The sequence below is a fragment of the Sphaeramia orbicularis genome, chromosome 1 (genome assembly GCF_902148855.1).
Source record: "Sphaeramia orbicularis chromosome 1, fSphaOr1.1, whole genome shotgun sequence".
Taxonomy (NCBI): domain Eukaryota; kingdom Metazoa; phylum Chordata; class Actinopteri; order Kurtiformes; family Apogonidae; genus Sphaeramia; species Sphaeramia orbicularis.
Genome location: NC_043957.1, coordinates 14602940 through 14626546, shown reverse-complemented (window position 1 = coordinate 14626546; position 23607 = coordinate 14602940). Strand labels below are relative to the sequence as shown.

At 42.0% G+C, this 23607-nt stretch overlaps 1 protein-coding gene across 1 annotated transcript; it reads right to left on the bottom strand.

Moving 5' to 3' along the window:
- Positions 1-714: 714 nt before the first annotated feature.
- On the bottom strand, positions 715-16982 carry LOC115417345 (uromodulin-like). The gene is made up of 15 exons (XM_030131291.1): positions 16912-16982; positions 16721-16792; positions 16482-16573; positions 16081-16204; positions 13946-14174; positions 8533-8692; positions 7603-7675; positions 7443-7505; positions 6354-6564; positions 3713-3833; positions 2655-2842; positions 2368-2519; positions 2043-2288; positions 1678-1843; positions 715-1302 (listed from the first exon to the last, which is right to left on the bottom strand). The coding sequence occupies exons 4-15, from the start codon at positions 16152-16154 to the stop codon at positions 1204-1206; spliced, it is 1782 nt and encodes a 593-aa protein (XP_029987151.1). The 5' UTR covers positions 16155-16204; positions 16482-16573; positions 16721-16792; positions 16912-16982; the 3' UTR covers positions 715-1203.
- Between the last annotated feature and the right edge of the window lie 6625 nt (positions 16983-23607).

The window sequence follows — 23607 nt, the reverse complement described above, 5'->3', positions numbered from 1 at the left end:
ACTACATTGTTGAAATTCAGTATTAAATTTGTCCAAGTTGACGTCAGTGTTCACTGATGTCAAAGGTTATGCTCACTGTGACCTTTGATGGAGTTGAGTCTGTGTTATTGTGTCACTTCACATAGATTTAGCTGACTTTAAAGAGTCCGAATAGGTTCATACTGTCTACTGAAAATATAAAGATTTCCTTTTTTCTTTTTTGTCAGACAGATAGAGAAAGTTGATTTTTACTTTGACATGTTTTGGCTACTACCTGTAGCCTTCCTCAGAAGGGTCACTTGATGTTACTGAGACGTGTCATTGTCAGCTGTTTTATCCAGGTTTGCCAGACAACAGTGCATGATTATGCCCCCTGCTGCCTGGCATCCCACGGAGCAAACTTGGATAAAACAGCTGGCAATGATGTGTCTCAGTAACATCAAGTGACCCTTCTGAGAAAGGCTACACTTTGTAGCTGAAACCTGTCAAGGTAAAAATCAACTTTTTCTCTCTGTCTGGCAAAAAAGGAAATCCTGACTTTAACGAGGCTATTCAAACCTTTTACATTCTAAGTTATAAATCTAATGCCACAAAAATTATCCAAATTCCGACTGAGTACTGACCATAGAATGCAAAGGCTACAGTACAGGCCCCCCCCCACCCCAAACACACAGCAAAAAAACCCAAAAAAAACCCAAAACATCAAATCAACCTCTCCCACCCATCCCACACAGCTTATGTCCCCATCCCCAAATGACAGAGAAAGCAGTGCCAACTCTTAAAAGGAGTGAGTAAAACAGAAACGCTCATGACTAAACCACAAACCATAGCCTAACACGAGCTCTCATACAGAGTCACTACTGAGAGAAAAACAAATAGAATATATGGCACACATATACAAAGGTCGTACACCATTAAGCAAAAAAAAGAACGAAACAGCACTTTCTGGCAACGAGATAAAATCGTAATACAAACAAAGCAGTGTCATTAACGCCACAGCTTTGGTTCATGTCATGTTCCACAGAATTTCCCTCATCAGCTTGTTGGTGGACTTGCATTCAGATAGAAGGTCTGAGGGTCAAAGGTCAGAACAGCTTCTACATCTGTAGGTACAGTTTTCTGCCACAGTTCTTCTAAAATTTTGACAAAAACCTTAAATAATCTGCACTTTTCAACACCTACTCAGTTCCACCTTATTGGTCGGCAGTCAGCAGCACCTCGTACCTAATTAGTCCAGATCATGGTGATGACAGCAGGATTGTCGTCAATGTATTGGGACACGACAAATCTACGCCTTCTCTCGGTTGCAGTCTGATCACAGATCTGAGAGAAAGACAAAGACAGGTGTCAGAATTCAGGCTGAAGACATGTTTGTATAAAAATCCTCATTAAACTTCAGAGACCATGTGCATGGAACATGAAGCTGATGAGATCTGATTCACATCAAATTTACCAAAACTCAGATGTGTTCGGAGCTAAACTGAGGTTTAAGTGTAAATTAAAGAAAAAAAGTCAAATATTCTGAGGCTGAACTGTTCATTTAAGATAAAATGTAACAGACGAAACTAAAATAAACATATGAGACACATTTGCTGTGAATATGACAGACTCGTCCCTTCTGAAGGTTCAATGAAGCTTGTTGAGTGCTCTGTATGTTTTTCATGTCTGTCGTCCTACTTCATGGTGATTGGTTCGTACTGGGATACACTTGTCATTCTTGGTTTTCCCACACAGGTTGAGTTTACAGTGCAGGTAAACGTCAGCAGAACTCCCACTGAACTGGAACATGTTGAAGGAGAAGTAGGGGGATGTTCCCTGTCCATTGGCTGTCACCGTCACAGTCCTGTCATCAGGGTTTGCACAGCTGAAAGGAAATAAGAAACAGAACCATGTCAGCTCTCAACTCAGCTCTGGTCTGGTCATTTTGTTCTCATTACTACACAGCTTGGACTTTTAGATCCATTGCAGAAGATGAATCAGTATTTCTGTTTCTACTCCAGAGGAAACAATCTGTCAGATGACATTTTACCATCAAATAAAAATAAAAGATCTGCATTTCTCACCTGTTCATGATCAGGTTGTATCTCAGACCCCTAATGGCCGACATCTGGTTGGTTGCCCAACAGGATTCTATCACCACGGCAACTAATTTGTCGTCCAGTCCATCGGTGCTCAGCTCCACCCATACCCTCTGGCCCAATAGGAGCCTGGTGTTTGCGCTGATAGGTTGGTAGTGGTTAGCATCAGTGAAGGCCTTCATGGACAGGCTGTAATTCCAAGCTCCAGATGCAATCTGCTGGACCACAGTGCTGAACATGGACACACCTCTCAGTCCAGATGTTCATCAGTATTATATCAAATCTTCTTCATCTGTCAACATCCACCCACCTGTCGATGATTCTGAAGGTGATGCTCTTCATATCTGGCTGGCTGTAAAAGCAGGAGAAGTTCAGCTGGAACTGGTTGTGTCGAATAATGCCTCCAGATGTGTTACTTTGGATCATGATGGTGTTCTTGAAGATGATTTGGCTGTTGTTGTTCTGAAGGGTCAACAAGAGATTACATTAGTAGAGATTAAACCTCCAGTTCATGAAAACTGATGTTTTAAAGGAACTGACAAAACCCAAGTTTACAACCATACATTGACCAAAACCAGGACGGAGAAGGGTACTCACCGTCACCTCCGCCCCACAGGTGTTGGTTTCATTGAAGCTGAAGGTCAGCATGTGGGTGTGGTTGTCCATGTGACCTCTGCAGCTCGGGTCATTGAGTTTTAACACAGAGTAGTTTATGCCTTTTTCCTCCAGGAGGCAACCGACCAGAGAAAGTGAAGCAGAGTTTTGGTGACAGATGGTTGACTCACCTACAGACAGACAACAAAATGAAGGTTCTCATAGAGGGCACATTGGAACATCTCAGAGAACATCACAGCTCTACCTACAGTCAATAATCATTTGAATCAATTGTTAAAGATCAGCAGCTCCACTCACAGATTTGACACTGGGTCCATTTACATGACCATGTAAATCCAATTCCTGTCAGTAATCAGATAGTTGTAATAATCAGATCTGATACGTGCATGTTTGAAGAACAGACAGGTGAAATTTACATATAAAAAAATACATGACTGAAAACACATAGTATGTTTTGTTTTGTTTTTTTAGAGTAAATTAATATTTTAAAATTGGGGTGCATGTACTTTAGTGTATCCTAATGGTGATATGTGGTTATCGTGCAGCTGAAAACTGACTTGGATACTGCACCCTATCAAAAAATAATTTCACCAGCCGCCACTGTTAACATGTATATATGCATAGACATCAGAGTACTGGGGATAAATCCAGTTGTGTTAGTGTGATTTTGCATAATCAGATTTTTGCTGTTATCTGATAAAACATAACAGATTATACCTACACGATTGATCACTAATAATCTGATAACTCCACAAATCAGATAATGATCAGAGTTTTAGTGTGAATGTCAATGGACTCGGGGTCATCCACATGTGATTATATAGTAAGAACATCACCAGGATTTTTAGATTCCAATGAGAAAGACTATTTTATTAACTGAAAGTTAAAAAAAAAACACACACACACAAAAACTACATGGTAAAAATGAAGGTGATTTCTACAGATCTAAAACAAACATTAAATGACCAAACTAAGGAGAATAAAAATACTTTCTGAATATTTCTAAACTGTGTGACCTCTGCTCCTCGTCGTCTTCTTACCTAAGGTGTTTGTTGATTTGTATTTGGAGGCAAAAATAGCACGACAGAAGCATCTGGTTCCATCACCGATGCCATCAGCACAGAACTCATGAGCACTGCAGACAACGTGTGGACAGAAGATCTGAGGAGGAGCTGGAAAATCAAAGTCTGGATTTAGAGTCACAGATGATACAGAGAGGCCAGATGGACTCCATATCTCATCCACCATCCACACAGATCAAAATGTGGACATGTAACATGATCCCCTTTCTCAGGTGACTCAGGTGGAGAAGCAGCAATGGAGCTCCTTGTACTATTTATACTTTCAGAGGAAAGAAGTAACAAATACAAGTACTTCAAAAGTGTATTTTCACTTCAGTTCAGTTTTATTAATACAGCACCTATCATAATACATGACAGACAACGGAAACAGACACTGGACAGGACCACAGCCAGAGTCCACAACCAGATCAGGAACCAACAGAACCAGAACCAGAGATACCTGGACAAAAAAACAGGAAGACAGAGAAGAGAGGGGGACAAACTATGAGAAACAGAAGACACAGAGACAGAGACATATAGTGGACACACAGACAATAGATGGAGAGGGGAGGAGGAGAGGTGCATCATGGGAGTCCACCCCAGCCTAAGACTATGCATCTGAAACTAGCAGTTCAGGATCTCCAGAACCAGCTCTAACTCTACACTTTGTCATATGGAAGGTTTTAATTCTAGTGATAAAGGTAGAGGTGGGCCTCCTGGATCCATGGATCTGGATCGACATGAACTGAGTGATCTCCATCCAGGTCTAATATTAGAAACTCTACAAACCACCAGTGAACCTACACCTGACAGCTTTCTTCATAAGAAAGAAGGAATCCAAGAATAGAAGAAGCCTGTCAAAAGCTCCACCATGTATCTGTGATGGGACATGGGCAGATGCTGCAGAATGTTTCTCTAATAGTAATTATTTTTACATTATTCTTTTATTCCTGTATAAAGTGAGGGCTAAGTGTCTGGACTCTGGATCATCATGTGTAGCGGGTAATAAAATGGATGGATGTCGTTTCCCTTAATTAAACCAGATTTTCCCCAAAGCACTTTCCAAATGTCAAAGAAACCTGTGCTGTTTCCTGGACATTTTGTCAACATCTGCTGGTTAAATGATGACCTGAGGCTGTATGTATGACTAAATAACAGAGTCCGACATTGTTTTGGCAAAGTTACACAGACTCCATGTTAATTTTACTGACTTCTGAATAATCTGTCTCTACCATTGATGTAAATAATAACTTATCTATTATCAGAGTTTTAGATTTGATTCCCTACTCCATCCCTGGAATAAACTTAAACACACATGCTCTATCGTCTCTAATGTCATGTTAGGGACTGGAAATGGGAACTTTTGTGGACCAGGGGTGAGGTTCAGGACATTGTTGTTCTACTGTTCCGGGTGCTCAGGGTCTGATGAGGGATGGCAAGAACCAACCACACTACTGTATATCCTCTTTCCCACCGCAGGAACTTTGAAAAATTTTAGTGCATTTCCACCAAAATTTCCTGGTAAAAACTTTCCCTCTACCCCAAACTCTCCCTGATAAAAGTAGCTAGGGGGTGGACTTCTCACATTCCTGGCATTCTTGGGGGTGGGGCTGTTCACCTTCCATGTTTAATCCAGTGGCATCTGCAAATTTGTTAATTCCATTTCTACAAGATTCAATTAGTTTGTATTTTTATCATTTGGAAAATGGAGCAAAAGAAAAGAAACTACAAAAAGTGGACAACGACCACGTCCATTTGACCCATATTTGTCTCCTACAAGTGCATTGTGCATCTGTCTGTTCATGTGAATACACTGTGGATAATAACCCTGGACCTCCAGCAACAGATAACAAGTAACTGAAAAAATTCCTGGAACTAGAAAAGCACTCAGAGAGCGCAGACCTCCGCCAAGACAGATCTGCCCCCCGATCACCACCAAAATTTAATCATTTGTTCGTTGTGCCAGTATCAACATTTCCTTAAAATTTCCTGAAAATCCGTCCATAACTTTTTGAGTTATCTTGCTAAAAAAACAAACAAACACGCAAACACACAAAGTGATCACAATACCTCCTGGCGGAGGTAATAAACATTCCTAGTAATCTGGTAGAAAAGCGGCTAATGTCTACAGAAGATTGACCATCTAGATCAGGGGTGTCCAATCCTGGTCCTAAAGGGCCGGTATCCTGCATGTTTTAGATGTTTCCCTCTTCCAGCACACCTGACAGTTATTATCAGGCTTCTGTAGAGCTTATCATTTGAATCAGGCGTGTTGGAAGAGGGATACATCTAAAACATGCAGGATACCGGCCCTCGAAGACCAAGATTGGACACCCTTAATCTAGATGAATTTCCATGGTGTGGTACCACGCCTCCAATTTGGTTCTCCAAAGTGCCACATCCAGCACTGAAAACAGGCTTCACTTATTACATAAAGCATTATCACTGAATGAGGCAGAAGAAAAACTAAAGATGTAATATTGAGCAAAAAAAGGACAGAGAGAGAAGCCAGTTATCTGCTATGCTATGAATCAGGAGGACATTTCAGAGCCTGGGGTTTTCACTGTTTGTGTGGTCAATAATCCTGTCTCATCAGATCTTACAGACTGACATAAAGGACGCTCTTACGGCAGCGGCCCTTTGAACTCCAGCCCTCCAATGTGATGTTGATGTGCAGTCTGCAGGCTCTGGCGTAGGCATCATGGAATCGACACTTGAGACCGTCCACTGCCGGGTATTTGCACAGCGTGGCGATGCATGCACTGATGTAAGGTTTTGGGTCGACGTGGTCGTGGCAGGAGGTAAAGGGTGGATCTTTCAGGAGGCCACAGCTGTGGAGGAACAGAACCAGGACATTCACTCAGGAACCATGAGGCCAGTGTAGGTTAATACATATACTCCACAAGAACAGAGAAATTTGTTTGTTTTCTCAAGGACATTTTATACTTCATGAGAAACTCAAGTGCAGAACTCCAAGGAAGTGCTCCACTTGGACCAGAGCCTTTCTCTGTTGACTTTACCTGTTCTCATGTGGGTTTCCTCCAGGTGGTCTCACCCCATTGAAAAAAATACTTTATTAGGTTAGTTCTTCTGTTGGTGTCCCTGACCTGACCACAGTGCTGATGTAGATCTGGAGTTGGTCCCTTAGGCCTCTGATGTCATCTTGCTGCACAGCTGGTATGTGCTCATGGTAATCGTTATAATGCTAATGCTAGGTACTGTGTATATTATGGGCAAAATACAGAAACCAAAACTCCCTACAGGGATAATCAAATAAATTAACCTTTTTAACCATGCCCACTTCTAATTTCTGACCAATCGCACAAGAGTTGTGGAACATCACACAACAGAGATGTTCTGCCCAGATGATGTGTTGAGAACAAGAACAAGCCTTGGAAGAGAGAGCACATTTGTCTGTTCTTGTGGAGGATGTAGTAAGGATGGAGAATGTAATAACCAAAAACAAATGTAGATTTTATCATAGAGCAACCACGTTCTGATCTGAGCTTAATCACAAGAGAGATGATGAGCAGTCAATCAGACCTGTCAATCAAAGCCCACCATAAACATCAGATCAGTACTTCACTAAATGACCAGAAGATGCTGTAGAAGGTCCAGATGAACAGACAGGCCTGAGGGACTCTTGATTTAGTCCAGGAGTAGACTGGATTTAGGATGTTGGGTTGTGTGTCAGTGTGTGTCTGCTCACTGAGTGGTCATGGCAGGGCAGTTGATGCTGAGGTCAGGAGGTTCAAGGTGGACATCCTCACAGCTAAAGGACGACAAACAGCAGGAGGGACAGTGTCCATTCACAGAAACACACAGTAACAAAGCATGTCCAGAGCCTTGAGGCGTTGACAAGATCTTACCTGGAGAAGCTGGCGCTATCAGACTTTACCACTGTGGAGTTCACACATGAGCCCTGGAGGTCGGACTCATCTCCTGGACAATTGGAGACACAAAGTGAGTCACATGGACACACATGGACGCTGTCCTCTGATTCAGTTACATAATTAAACAGATCTGATCCTGGATGACAAACCCTTCACTACTGCTGCTCTGTCAAACCTTAACATCTACCAGAGTTTAGAGCAAGGGTGTCAGACATAAGGCCCGCAAGCCAAAACCAGCCTGCCGAAAGTTCCAGTCTGGCCAATGGGATGAATTTGCCAAGTGCAAAAATGACATTTAAAATATTAACAGTCAAAGGTGTCGAACTCATTTTAGTTCCAAACTCAAAAATGTTAACAATATTATGCCTGTTAATAAATGTTTTGTATCTTTGTAGATCCGCTGCAATCTATAACTTGTAATGCACATGTAAAAAGGATGAGCTGAGGCATAATATTGTTAAAATTGCATTTCTTTTCTCAAGAAATTTCATGTTTTTCAGATTCCACATTGTTTTGTGCAAAGATTATTTGTAAAGATAAACAATTTCATGATTAATTTCACTGTTTTGTACTAAAACAGCAAAAAAATGAAGAGTTCTCATTATTTATAGGCTACTATTCTGTTATTTTACTGGTCTGGCCCATTTCAGATCAAACTGGGCCGAATGTGACCCCTGAACTGAAATGACTGACACCCCTGGTTTAGAAGAACCAGAGAGAAGGTTCTGAGCCATAAAGTTTCTCCGCAAATGAGGCTTAATGGACCAAACACAAACACTGATATGTTTTAATTGTTTTTACACTGTGTGTTCACTTTTATCACCTCTGCTCATCACATTAACGTCTGCATCACTATGATCTAATGTGCAAACCAGTGAAAATTTCATGCTCAGGTATTTTTTACACCTTCCACATAGATCTGTGCAGTGTAGCCATCAAAGAAAACTGAAACTTTGTGTGATGTTGAGGTCAGGAGGTTGGCAGTGACACCAGTTTGGTCCTTGGAAAATTCCACTTGGTGAAACATCTGAGCAGAACTGTGGATGCTCAAAGTTGATTTGTTCATCTACAACAGGAGGGAAATCCATGTAAGTTTGTATTTTAAAAACTAATTAATAAAGGCTATTGCAAGACTAAGAACAGGTAGTTCCCCTGGCATGGACGGCTCTACCACTGAATGGTACAAAGCTCTGAGGGATAAGCTAGTGCCTAGGTTGATAAAAATGTATAATGGGGTTCTTTAAAAAAAAATTCAATATCCTCATCATGGAGAGAGGCGGTTATTTCTCTTATTCCAAGGAAAGGAAAAACAGACAAGAATGTGAAAATTTAAGAACTATAAGTGTACTGAATGTAGACTACCGAATATTTACATCAATACTAGCAAAGACTAGAAAATTGTCTACCAGTCATTATACATCTTGTCCAGATTGGATTCATAAAGCAAAGACAAACACAAGATAATATAAGAAGAACATTATATATAATACGACATGTCACAGAAAATAATATTGAATCAGTCTTGGTGAGCCTAGATGCCCAAAAAGTGTTTGATACAGTTAGAGACTTTCTATATAAAACATTGTCACATTCAGATTTCATGGAAACTTCATAAAAGTGATTCAAGGTTTAAACAACAAACCAACAGCTAGAATCAAAGTGAATGGGGATCTTACTACCTCCTTTTCCCTACAGACAGGAATGTGCTGTGTCCTGTCTCTTATTCGCTATATTTATTGAGCCCCAAAGTCAATGGATTTGCAAAGACCCTAATATTAGAGGAATTAGAACTATGGGGGATGAACAAAAGATCACACTTTTGGCAGATGATGTCTTAGTATACTTTGAACAGCCCACACAGTCTTTACCCAGATTGACTGATTGTATGGAGGAATATGGCCTAATGTCTGTTTACAAGCTTAATATATCAAAAACACAGATCCTTGTGTGGTGATGCGCACTCCTGCTGGCCCGCCAATCACATACAAGAGCCTGTATAGAGGGAATGCACATACGTCACTTCCCCCCTGGGCCACGCCCCTCTAAGTCAGACTGAGTGGCAAAAACAAACCGGCTCAACATGGCAGAGCATAGCAGTAACTACAGCGAGACCGGGAAAAATGTGGAATATAACATGAAATTAAAGACAATTGGACTCGACATGGATCCATACAAGCTACCAAACAACAAGTGGTCTACGAACATTGCTATGTGGCTGGAAATCACGTATCCTGACATTTTTATGAACCTGATTTCAACGCTGGGAAAATCCCCAATGCAAAGGCTGAAACCATCCAAAAGACAAAGAGCTGTTGATGTCCTCATCATTGTTACTTAGAGGATTACAGCTGGTTAGTGCTTTCAGTTCAACATACTATTGTTTTTGAGGTTTTATGTCAGTGCAGACTTATTTTATTGGCGGTGATTGCCAAGGTAAAGGCCCAGCAGTAGTGCTCACAGTTCACTACTGATTTACTGGAGTTGAACCCTTAGTATTGACCCAAGTGAGTGGATGATCTACTGGTACTGTGGAGATTTAAGTAGAGTTAACATCAAATACTTGATCCAACACAGCTACAACAGCTTTGTGCTAGAGTACCCCCTTATTTGGAAAACTAGGTTAGCCTCAGTTTAAGCAAGTTCACAAATTATGTAGAGCACAAGGTTCATAATCACACAACTGAAGACGAAAACATTTCAGTTATGAAATATAGAACTAAATGACAGATGCTAACATTAAGAGCCTTACTGAGAAGTAACGTTAGCCAAAACGATATGTAATTTAAGGTATGATTTTACACAAGAATACAGCATAAATTAACGTTACCTGACACGAAATGGCAACCACAAATCCAGGTTTCGTTGCCTGGATTCCAGTTATTTCTACGAATTGCAGCGATCCATCTGCTTCTTCTGTCTTTGGCTTTAGGTCGCCACTAAAACGATAGCTCTGAGTGCTTTTTAAACCTATTTGTACAATCAATGGCACAACAGCTCTTCCCCATTTTTTTAGATTGTTTTCACAGTATTCAAGCCAAAGCCGCTATTCATCGCCCTCTTTCTGCCACTCAGTGGACGTAACCGCGGTGACGTCACGTGCATACCCTCTATTAGGAGGGCCTCTCACCTGGTCCTGTCCCTTTTCACTCCTGACGTCATCCGCCATTTACAACTGAGCTCCCCGACTGAGAGCAGGTGAAACTACAACCCACATTTACCCACCTTTGCTGGGATTTAAGGCAAAGTTACTGCGCGTTTTGTGTTGCATGTCGCAATGTTAAAACGCTGGCGTTCGGGAAGCGTTTTGCGCTCCGTGGGGAAAAGCCTCCATGCTTGTTACCCCTGCTCTCCAGTGGCGTTTGGGGGCACAGCGTGCAGGACTGTAATCATCCCGGCTGGGTGTTTAAAGTTGTGGCGTGGATCTGAGGAGCGACGAGCCTCCCCTTCTTTTGTTTCTTTTGCTCCTCTCTTCTTCGTTCCTGCAAGCCCCGGACCTCCGACCCGTTCTCTCCTCCTCTGGTGGGTGGACCTCGGACCGATCCATCTGGGACCACCGTTTCGGTCTCTGGACCCACAGAACCTTACGGCCCTCCATTAATGCCAAAGAGGCTTCAGCGAACCTCCGGCACACATAAACGTTGTACTACTACATCCTGGTAGGCTGACTTTCACTAATACCAAGAACTGTATTTGAACAAGGAGCACTGTTGAAAGCTCCGGCTCGCTGCTGTGGCATTGGACTATTTTAAATTGTATTTTGAAATATTGTTTTTTTTCTTTTTTTTTTTTTACATAAGTGTGAGTATGGATGGATGTATGGGTGTGTATGTTGGTTTTTAAAAAGAGAAAATACATTTTGTTTTAATGTGAAAAACACTATTAAATAAAGACTTTGTAATCTTATAATTTGGTCTACTGTCCCTTCAGATACTGACCTGCGTGACCTTATGGCGGGATAAATTTCGGCTTTGCCTATTTGTGTTCCTTTTGTTCCCCTATCAGGGTGATGTTGTCTTTATACCATTTCAGAGTTAGTATTGAGATATTGGGTGACACTTCACCCCACGGCCATGACACTTGCATTAAATTAGGAACCCATCAAAGACATTATTCAAAAATATTACATAAATGGGATGGTGACTCAATAAAACACTTGGGTGTAAAGACTTAACAGGCTTCTTTAGCATAAACTTGAGCCTTTGAACTCTAAAATAAAGGCAGATGTCAGAAGATGGGAAGCTATTCCTTTCTTAAACTTAAGCTTAAGGGTTGAATCCGTTAAAATTAATATCCTGCCAAGGATATTGTACCTCTTTCAGACATTGCCTGTGGAGGTGACAAACCAACAATTTGTTGAGTGGGATAAGCTCACATCTAGGTATATATGGAACAGCAGGAAACCAAGGATTAAATATAGAACTCTACAACTCAAAGAGGAATATAGGGGAATGGACCTTCCATGTTGATTAGTACTACTATGCAGCCCAACTACGCCCTCTTATATGCCAGTTTAATCCTGGGTACTTTGCCCAGTGGAAGGAACTTGAATTGGCTACGTCTAGGATCCCACTCCAAGCAATAGTGTCAGATAACGAACTAATCAAGCACCTCCTAGACAGAGCAAATCCATTTATTAAGTTATCTTTGAAGATCTGGAAGCATACTCAGAAGTTGTGTAACATACAGAAAACGGCAAAATTATTGAGGTGGTGTTCCTTGTTTTTTTGTTTTTTTTGCAGTTATGCTGACAATTCAGTAGTGTTGCAGCTACAGAATGTATATGGGGGAAACCCTGCACATGGGTTCTGCTTGCAGCCAGCCTGCTCATACTGTGTGCGTTCCGCTTCAAGGTTCATGTGGAAACTTAAGGCGAGTGTTTGCGTTCTTCACATAGGCTGCATGTATTTGTTCGGTACATCTCCGTATTGTATTTAAGGTCCTGAACCAAAATGGTTCAGTACCAACGAGTCCCCTAGAGGATATTATAATAAATTGTGATAAATCACCTAGGAATCATTAAATGTACGTAAAAGATCATTTGGAAGTCACCTCAAAACTAGTTTTAAATGTTTAAGAGTTAATAAACTCTGTGTAAACTATAAGCAGTTACCATGTTAATGACTAGCTTATAGTTAAATGTACATTTTCCATCCAGTTTAAGCATCTTGGTGTTTGGACTGATTTCAATCTCTCTTTTTAACTGTAAAAAAAAATTTACGTAATGTAAGATTTGTTAGGATTTTAATGAGCCAAGATAAATTATATATATACTGAACAAAAATATAAATGCACGACTTTTGTTTTTGCTCCCATTTTTCATGAGCTGAACCCAAAGATCTAAAACTTTTTCTGTGTACACACAAGGTTTATTTCTCTCAATATTGTTCACAAATCTGTCTAAATTTGTGTTAGTGAACACTTCTTCTTTGCTGAGATAATCCATCCACCTCACAGGTGTGGCATATCAAGATGCTGATTAGACAGCATGATTTTTGCACAGGTGTGCCTTAGGCTGGCCACAATAAAAAGCCACTCTAAAATGTGCAGTTTTATCACACAGGACAATACCACAGATGTCACAAGTTTTGAGGGAATATGAAATCGGCATGTTGACTTCAGGAATCTCCACCAGAGCTTTTGCCTGTGAATTGAATGTTCATTTCTCTACCATAAGCCATCTCCAAAGCTGTTTCAGAGAATTCATGAAGAAGACTGTGTGAGGAAAATGGTGGTCACACCAAATACTGACTGGTTTTCTGACCCCCCTGGACCACCCAGTACAGTAAAAGTGCACATTTTAGAGTGGCCTTTTATTGTGGCCAGCCTAAGTCACACCTGTGCAATAATCCTGCTGTCTAATCAGCATCTTGAAATGCCACACCTGTGAAGTGGATGGATTATCTCAGCAAAGGACAAAGGAGAAGTGCTCACTAACAGATTTAGACAAATTTATGAACAATATTTGAGAGAAATAGGCCTTTTGTGTACATAGAAAAAGTTTTAGATCTTTGCGTTCAGCTCATGAAAAATGGAAGCAAAAACAAAAGTCGTGCATTTATATTTTTGTTCAGTGTAAATGGAATAATTTTGCTGCATTTCCACATATTCTGATGAACTGAGCACGAGGTTAATAAATCTACATTAAAATCTTTAAAGTCATTAAAAGCCTTTAAAATTCCTGCATCAGAAGCTATGCCACTTTCACACATTTTACACTAATTTCTGAGGAGAATCACCTGTTGAATAGTGAGTCTGTGATCAACCGTTTGTTTTCTATCTCTGGTTTGTCTGAGGATCAGTCAGTTCTTCATGGACTCACCTGAACCCTTCCACCTTGTCCCAGGATAAACTCTGCCCCCACCACACGTACAATCACATGGTCCAACAAACTGACGTCTTTCCGGCGGCGATCGCGGAAGATGCCCAGCAGCTCGACACCAGCATCTGACATCAGAATGTATGCACAGCGATCCGTTATAGTGGAAACATTTCCAAAGAAACCAATGATGTTGGATCCGGAGATGGTGCACGTCCTTGGGATGACACACCTGAAGGCAGAATATCCACAGAGTTTATATCATAGGATTCACAAAAGCGGGATGCTCCTAGAAAGACAAATGAGCTAAATAAATGATAGAAAAATTCTGAGACAAGAGATAGAGTCACTGGATTCTGGAATCAAAAGAGCTTACTTGCAAAGAGTAAAGTACATACAGCAGTTTCAGCAATTGACTGACTAACATGAAGGATTGTAGTTTCTTATACAGAATAGAGAATGTCACACGCATTGCTTGTCCAAACATCACACATCCCCAAACAACACAAATTGGTTGTGTAAACATTGTTACGTGTGTGTTTGATGAAAAGGTTTATGGCTCCTCTCAACAGGAGCTACCTTCAGTCGGCATCCAGTTGTTGTGCAGTTTGTGTTCAGTTGCTTTACAATGCCCTTAGCTTCCCCATCACCAGAGCCAGAATACACTATATTGCCAAAAGTATTTGCTCACCTGCCTTGACTCGCATATGAATTTAAGTGACATCCCATTCCTAGTCTATGGGGTTCAATATGACGTTGGTCCACCCTTTGCAGCTATAACAGCTTCAACTCTTCTGGGAAGGCTGTCCACAAGGTTTAGGAGTGTGTTAATGGGAATTTTTGACCATTCTTCCAGAAGCGCATTTGTGAGGTCACACACTGATGTTGGACGAGAAGGTCTGGCTCTCAGTCTCCGCTCTAATTCATCCCAAAGGTGTTCTATCGGGTTGAGGTCAGGACTCTGTGCAGGTCAGTCAAGTTCATCCACACCAGACTCTGTTATCCATGTCTTTATGGACCTTGCTTTGTGCACTGGTGCACAGTCATGTTGGAAGAGGAAGGGGCCAGCTCCAAACTGTTCCCACAAATTTGGGAGCATGGAATTGTCCAAAATATCTTGGTATGCTGAAGCATTCACAGGTCCTTTCACTGGAACTAAGGGGCCAAGCCCAGCTCCTGAAAAACAACCCCACACCATAATCCCCCCTCCACCAAACTTTACACTTGGCACAATGCAGTCCGACAAGTATCGTTCTCCTGGAAACCCCAAACCCAGACCCGACCATCAGATTGCCAGATGGAGAAGCGTGATTCGTCACTCCAGAGAAGGCGCCTCCACTGCTCTAGAATCCAGTGGCAGCGTGCTTTACACCACTGCATCCGGCACTTTGCATTGCACTTGGTGATGTATGGCTTGGATGCAGCTGTTCAGCCATGGAAACCCATTTCATGAAGCTCTCTGCGCACTGTTCTTGAGCTAATCTGAAGGCCACATGAAGTTTGGAGGTCTGTAGCGATTGACTCCGCAGAAAGTTGGTGACCTCTTCGCACTATGCGCCTCAGCATCCGCTGACCCAGCTCCGTCAGTTTACGTGGCCTACCACTTTGTGGCTGAGTTGCTGTCGTTCCCAAACACTTCCACTTTCTTATAATACAGCTGACAGTTGACTGCGGAATATTTAGGAGCGAGGAAATTTCATGACTAGATTTGTTGCACAGGTGGCATCCTATCACAGTTCCACGCTGGAATTCACTGAGCTCCTGAGAGTGACCCATTCTATCACAAATGTTTGTAAAAGCAGTCTGCATGCTTAGGTGCTTGATTTTATACACCTGTGGCCATGGAAGTGATTGGAACACCTGATTCTGATTATTTGGATGGGTGAATGAATACTTTTGGCAATATAGTGTATTTACAGATTGACGGGACCCTGCTGATATCTCCAGGGTGAGGAGACAGTGCCAGCATCTCCAAGAGTCTAGACACTGCTGATATCTCCAAGAAAGGAGACATTGTGGATCCAGATCACCTTCATATCTCGCAACGATGTGTCACTGTGACACCAACCGCAAACACACAGCACATTCAGAAATAGTCTAATGTTGTATTTTTTCCAAAATAAGTCAGATATACTTACTGTCCATTTCCCCAGCAACGCTTGTCGGGGTCACATGGGGTAACAGAGAGCCACGCTTTATTATCACAAATCATGGAAAAGCCGTTAGAGGCACATGTTCCTGAAGGAGAACTGAGGAGATCACCTGAAAACAGACCACTGAGATTAATAGCAGCAGTTAACTCTTTACAGCCAGTTGATCACACAAAGGAGATGTCCAGACATCTCTGATCTCATACAGTGGAGCTGAATGGTTTGTCCTAGGATCCAGTGAGCTAAAAGAAGAGTCTCCAGTGTGTTCTGTGGACCAGTCACACCTTCAGACACTCTGAATGTAGGAAACATTCAGCTCCCTGAACATTAGCCCAATGAAACTACCTCCATGTTCAGACAAAACCATGACCAACCACAGCTCTACAAACCTGAGGATCTGCAGAAGGTTATGTCATAGTTTTTTTCTTTTCGAAGTTCTCTCTGTTCGCACTATAACCCCATCAACCATAAACTTCAGCTTCTACAAAGGAGGAGCATAGAGTTACTGCCATAAACTGACAGGAAACAGGTGAAGATATCAGACAAAACACAACATGGATAAACTGGACTCAGTGTCCTGTTACTTTGGCAAACTGGACTCAACACATATTCTCATCAACGTCCTCACCTTATGACCTGATACATTTAAAGAAACACGAAGCACTCCTTCTCTTCCAGCGCTGATGAACTTCAAAGAAACCTGGAGACATTAAACAGATGAGTCCAACGCTGTTCAGGTTATAGAGATGGAGATCACCTCCATTTGATCTCAATTTAAACTGTTAGAACATGTTCAGTTCAACAGTGAATCACACTTACTTTTTCATTGTCAGATGACAAGAGCTGACATGTGATTTGACAGGATGCTCTTCCCTGACGTTGAGAGAAGAATTGATTTAAAGTCTTCCTTGAATTTGATGTTCTGATTATAATCTCATCAGATTCAAGCTTTGGCAGCACAACACAGTCGTTGGAGCTGTTGTTACTTGTGTAGTTGCCTTTGAAACATATGTAGATTTCATTCTCAACATCTTCGACCTGTCAACGCGACAATGACAAAACAGAATGAAACCTATGGAAGAAGATGTCGTCTCAACCAACAGAATTATCACAAAACAGAGTGAGCCTCCATTTGGGCTGAATGTGATCCAGAACATCCAGGTTCTGGTCCACGTCACAGTCCCACCTCCCTCTGTGTGAAACTCATCACATTCATCATTAATGTCAGTGTTTGTGTCTCTGATCGGTTCAGGCTCAAACGTGGTATGACTCCTGGTTGTTCTATTGAACTCCATTTCCCATAAGCCCCACACATTCACATCAAGAGGTAGAGGAGGATGGATGTGTTCCACAGCTCCACCCATTCATCCTGAGGTTCTCTGACCATGTTTTCATTGTGTTGAAATGAACATGATAAAACCACATCATTCTCACCGACATTGTAGTGAATGTCTCTCCATAGAATGCCACTGGACACAAGGGGTCGTTGTATTCTGCTGTAATCTGTCCGTCTGTAGATGAGGAGACAAACATCACAGGTCTAACAGACACTAATGTGTGCAGTGTGGGCTTTCGGAGGGACTGGACATATTTTTTGTGGCAAACACCTCAACTGTAGTTGTGTTTAACAGGTTCCACTAGTGGAGTAAAATTATTTTGTTAGTATCTGACAACATTTACAATATACCTAGTCCTTAAACTTGCGTTTAGCATTGGCTTACCCGTGACTCCTTGACCTGCTGCAGCTCCATCCTGTTTATCCAAATATGGACACGTCTTTCTCCAAAAAGTCAACATGAACTACCATTATGAACTTACATATCTGTATGTTTGTGCAACATCCATGTCATGTATTATTCAAAAAAAGTGTTCAAATTCTCATCTTTGTTCTCGTGCCCCTTGTTTCTGTCAGGTCCAGTTCTTCACTACAGTAGAAGGTTTTTACAGTAGAGGGTCTGGTGAAATCACCCATAAGTAATGACTGAGTCTTTTCACTCAGGCCGTTGAAACATGACACCTGTATTAATATTTCAAGGGCGGAGACAGAAGTATGGGTGGAGCCACAGGTGTTCTCACCTGCCAGTGGACTGAGTGCAACCACATAGACCAGGAGGAGGAACATGTTGGAGGAGGCCAGTCAGCTGATGGAGAGCTGGAGGAGACACAGTGGTCATCAGTTCTGTTGCACTTTTCTACCGAATTCACCCAGTTTTACACTGATCAACTCTATGAATAGAGATAAAACCAAGAGACAAGTATTTGACTAATTTCACCCAAAACTGCAAGCAGTGACAAGTCCATATGGAGGTAGAGTTAATAAGTTTAACCCTCAAAGACCTGAACATCCACTGTCAACCAATCATCTACTAATGTAAAATGTTAAAGTAAAGTAAGTAAAGTAAATTTTATTTATAGAGCACTTTTCACAGACAGAGTCACAAAGTGCTTTATCAATTCAAATCAGAATCAAATTAAGTTTACAGAGACCCAACAGAATCCTTCAGGAGCAAACACTTGTGATTGGTGACAGTGGCGAGGAAAAACTTCCCTTTAACCGGGCAGAAACCTCGAGCAGACCCAGACTCCTGAAGGATGGCTGTCTGCCTTGACCAGTTGGGGTTAAAGAGAGAGAGAGAGAGTAAAGGAGGAGAAAAGAGAGAGCGATAGAGATATAGAGAGACTGGGGGGGGGATGACACATGGAGTACGTTATGATGAATACATAGAGTGTAATCAGTCTGTGGTGGTCCTGGGTCAGGTGGGAGACTAAAAAGCCTTTTTGAACAGGAGGGTTTTGAGGTGTTTCTTAAAGCTCTCTACAGAGTCCATGGACCGTAGGTGTAGAGGCAGGTCATTCCATAGACGTGGTGCCACAGCTTTAAAAGACCTGTCACCGCGTGTACTAAAACAGGTCCGTGGAACCATCAGCAGGTGCTGTCCTGAAGACCTCAAGCTACGAGTCGAGCTGTAGGGCTGGATCAGGGAAGCAATGTATGCAGGGGCCTGGCCATGTAGGGCCCGGAAAGTTAGCACAAGAATTTTGAAATGAAGACGATATAGAACAGGGAGCCAGTGGAGAGATTTAAGGATGGGAGTGATGTGGGTTCTCCTGTTTGTGCGGGTCAGGAGCCTGGCAGCAGAGTTCTGGACAAACTGTAGACGGGCCAGCTCCTTCTTGTTTAAGCATGTAAGCATGTTAAATTCCTGTTGATCCACTAATCCTATTAATCCATGTAAATAATTGGTGTAAAGTGCAGTTTGCCATCTTTTCATGGTCATCAGATGAAACCCTTGTGGATGTTCAGAGACTCTGTAGTGAATGTGGAAACACTGTCATCATCTACAACACTGATTCACCAGTAAAACCCATGGAGCTTGACAAATGACAGTGGATGACGACACTTAGTTCAGTTCAGTGGCGATTTCTCATAGACTGCAAGGGAAGCCTGGCTTCCCCTAAAATTACGAAAATTAAATGGTTAAATATGTTCGGTTGTGTTGACATTTTATTGACTACAAATGTGTTAGAGCACGTTCATCTCACAGATGAGTTCGTTCAGAATCAGCTTTATCAAACATCAACGGACGCGATGTTGTTCACTTCTCATACATTCCTGTTGCGCTGTTTTCTCATTCAATCTCTGCTCAGTGCATTTGCCCGTAGATGCCGGGCGTCTATGTGCTTCAGTGGGACTGAGTGGAACAGTTTTTTTTCATTGCCTCAAAACTGGACGGTAATTGGATGAATGCCACGATGTTGTCCTGCCCCCGGACGCCGGGCGTCTCTGGGGTGAATGCTCCATGTGGGCGGAGCTCGGCCAGGCTGGGTGCCAGAATCCCATGTGCTGATTGGAGGATCAGTCGAAGGGCTGAATCCTGTTTGATTGACAGCTATTTTGAGATCTACTCCTTCACTGACACAGTTCAGTTTAATACCGTCGCGCATTCTGCTGTGAAATGGAGAGAGAAACCACTACGAAATTACTCGTTCATTTCTTGCACCGTAAATAAAACACACTCATTGTACTTCCTTGTTTCAATTTAACATAATTTCAACGTTTTCTTGTTTCAGTTACATAATTTAATCATTTCTTGTTCGAGTTTAATATCGTTTTGTAGATAGTTAAATCAATCAAACTGTCAGCTAGGTCGGAGTGAAAGGGGCATCTCTAGTTTAAAAAGGCTGAAGTCTCACACCCACAACCCAATGGGCCAAGGCAATCTAAGCAGCCCAGCTCTGCTGGACATTGAGAGGACACTGGTCCAGTCCCTGGAAAAGACGCCTACTTGGTACGATAAGGTCACTGACCATTTTCTTAAAAAGGAACAGAGGGCCGAATGTATGTTTAAATAATTTGGCTATTTTTTTCTTTTTCTTTTTTTTTTTTTTTTTGATGTAAGCCGACAATGAGCTTCCCCTGTCTGAAAGACAAGCAGCCGCCACTGCTTCAGTTCATAATATATTTTACTGAGAAAGTCACTTTTTCATTAGTTTTCTTGGTTTTGATATAATAACATTTGAATTTACTCTCAGCTTTAATGAAGATTCATGTGATCAGTGAATTAAATATAGGAACATACATGATTAACACTTAAAATGCAAAATACAGAGTGAAGCTACAACACCCAGTCAGATCTACCACATAAAGAAGACCATTAAACTGAACTATGTAGATTATCAGACCAGTATTACAGATGAAAACATGGGACGCAAGGCTCCAGTTGGTTTTAGTTTTTTTGTAGATAGAGCTTATCGAGACAAGGATGATTGATGAGATGGTCAGATCAAGTTGGTCAAAAACAGCTTGGGTATGAAAGTAGGTGAGGTCTGAAAAAGGTACAAAAATGTAATAAAGACATTTATTTTAAAAGTTTATTTGTCCTGTCAGGGTCGACCACTGGCTCAGTGTTTGTTTATTCTGGTTTAACAGGATAATACATTTACTGAGGTTTGACTGAATGGACTTCTTCCATCAAACACTGAATCAACGGATTCACCTTTGGAAACACAATACTGTTGTTTCCAGTGTCTAAAACATGAATAACTCTGGTTCAGCTTTTTTCTACAGTTATAGAAGGTTTTAATGAGTCACACGAGGAGTTAAAAGGAGAAAACAATGGAAAGAAAAAACTGTAAAAGACAGTTCAAAGGGCAGTTCTCAGCTCTTCTTACCTTTGGATGTTCTGGGCTTCAGTTCTGTGTCCAGTTCCTCCGCTTCAGTCGGTGCCTCTGATTTGCTGATAAGCTGTGTCATCTACTTGTCTGATGCCACGACCCACCCACAAACTGGTGACCAATCAGAAGTCTATATAGGCTCAGGCAAAGTGAGTTCGAAAGGCTTTTCTCTGTCAGTGTTTGAGGTTGTGACTTTGTCGTCAACTTTAAATCCCTTCATCTTTATGGGTGAACAAACTAGTCCTTAGGCATTTCTTTCAGTGTGAGGAATCTGAGGTAAAGCAGATGTTGAAATGTGAAGGTGACAGAAATGACAAACATCTGAGCCTCAGGGATGAACTACATACTAACCTGTTGACGGGAATTTAACCCTTTCATCAATTGGTTAAACGCAATGAGACACAGAGACTCAAAGTCCATCTTCAGGTCAGGATTCACAGTCACTATCTAAGTCTAGGCCCCTGAAGACCACACCCCCTCTGGTCTGTGGTCAATCAGCTCTGCAGTTGCTCACAATCATGATTTAATACATGAAACAGTTGAGGTGGCGAACATCCACTGAAATAACCAGTGTAAGGTTTTACTGGAGTCAAAAGTTCAAGTCAAACCTTACAGTGGTTGATTGGAGTCGGATGGTTAGAGGCTGAGCAGGAAGTCCAGTTTCAAGATGATAGGTGGGATGCAGCTAAATTACAAGTCAATCACTCCTCATCCTGTGCTCGTCTCAACCTAATCCAATTTAAGGTGCTATATAGGATGCACTTATGCAAAGCTAAATTGGCAAAATATTTTCCTGGTACTAATGAAGCATGTAATAGATGTGCCTCTGTCCCATCCCACCTTGCCCATACCTTTTGGTCCTGCTCAAGGTTGTCTGGTTTCTAGAAGAATTTTTTTAAGATTATGTCTACAATTCTAGACACTGATATAACACCTTGTCCACTTATTACCATCTTTGGAGTCCCCCTGAATTATCCTAAGTTCACCAATCAGCAACTAAATGTGTTAGCATTTGCTTCTTTGATTGCCCGTAGATGTATCCTCCTTCATTGGAAGCCACCTAAACATCCAGCAGAACACACCTGGATAACAGATGTAATGTCTGTCTTGAAACTGGAAACGATCAAATTTTCTCTCAGAGGATCACCCAAGAAATTTTACATTACATGAAAGCCTTTCCTCTCTTACTTTGATAAAACATCTATAGAAAACATAACAGAATAGGACTTGGATGGTTAGTTGGAGTTGAATCCCTGTGTTAATCATCCAGTGGGGTATAGCCTACATTTAAGAGCCAAAAGGTTACACCAGGTATGGGATGATTTAGTTTGTCTTTGAGGCTACAGATGTGTTGTCCATCACACATCTGAATTATTTCATGTTCCAAACGTTGACTCAGGTTCCAACCCTGTGATGTTACTGTGAATCTGTTCATCAGGTTCATGGACCTTAATCACCATGAACACATGAACATTGGACTTACAGTTCGTCACACAGAAGAGCAGCTCAACTCAGTTTCTTGACAAAGTGTAACAAATACAACGGAGGACCCAAGTGCAGTTTAAGGTGCTCACAAGCAACAAACTAGGAACAGGCAACAGGTTAACCAGAGACAGGCGGGGGGTCAGAAACCAGAAGATCCAAACAAGACCAAAAGGGAGCAGGCAGGAGACGTGGTCGAGGAATGGAAGGCAGGTCAGTAATCTGGGGATCAGGGGGAGAGACGTGGTCGGACTAGGACTGGTCGGGTACCGGGGGCTCAGACAGGTAGATGTGGTTGAACAGGCAGGCAGGTGAATCTCCAGGCGGCAGGCAGGGCAGGTCAGGAACAAACGTGGTCAAGATCAGAAAAGCAGACAGGAGAAATGCTGGAGAGTAACACACTGTGGTAGAAACAATCTGGCAGAGAACAGAGAAGAGAGAGGTGAATATAAACCCTCTACCTGATGAGCCCAGCTGTGCTCACAGGTGAGAGTGATAAACTGATGAGGAGGTGTGGCAGGCAGAGTAATGGGGAGGTGTGGCTGAGAAGTGAGAGAGAGAAAGGGAGAGAGAAAGAAAGACAGAAAGACAGAGAGAGAGCAGAGTAGACAGGGATGTGACAGAACCCCCCCCCCTCAAGGGATGGCCCCTGACGTCCTAAAACAGGATCACCAGATGTGGGTGGGTGGAGGGGGTCCGGAGGAGGGTCAGTATTCTTCAGACAGAACCTCCTCTTCAGATCTTGACCCCTCCTCCACCTCCGAAGAGCTCTCCTCCACAGACGGTGATTCAGGAGCGTGGGAAGGAGGAGAAACCACACCATTGTCTGTGGTGCAACGCTGGTTATTTGATGGCTGG

What these genes read in the sequence shown, in the direction of transcription:
- LOC115417345 (XM_030131291.1), bottom strand. Translation starts at nt 16,154, where the DNA reads ATGATTTGTGATAATAAAGCGTGGCTCTCTGTTACCCCATGTGACCCC. An exon ending in GACAAGGTGGAAGGGTTCAG is followed by an intron (nt 8,693 to 13,945) that starts GTGAGTCCATGA and finishes CTCCTGTTGTAG; the next exon opens with ATGAACAAATCAACTTTGAG. An exon ending in CCTGTGGGGCGGAGGTGACG is followed by an intron (nt 2,520 to 2,654) that starts GTGAGTACCCTT and finishes TTGACCCTTCAG; the next exon opens with AACAACAACAGCCAAATCAT.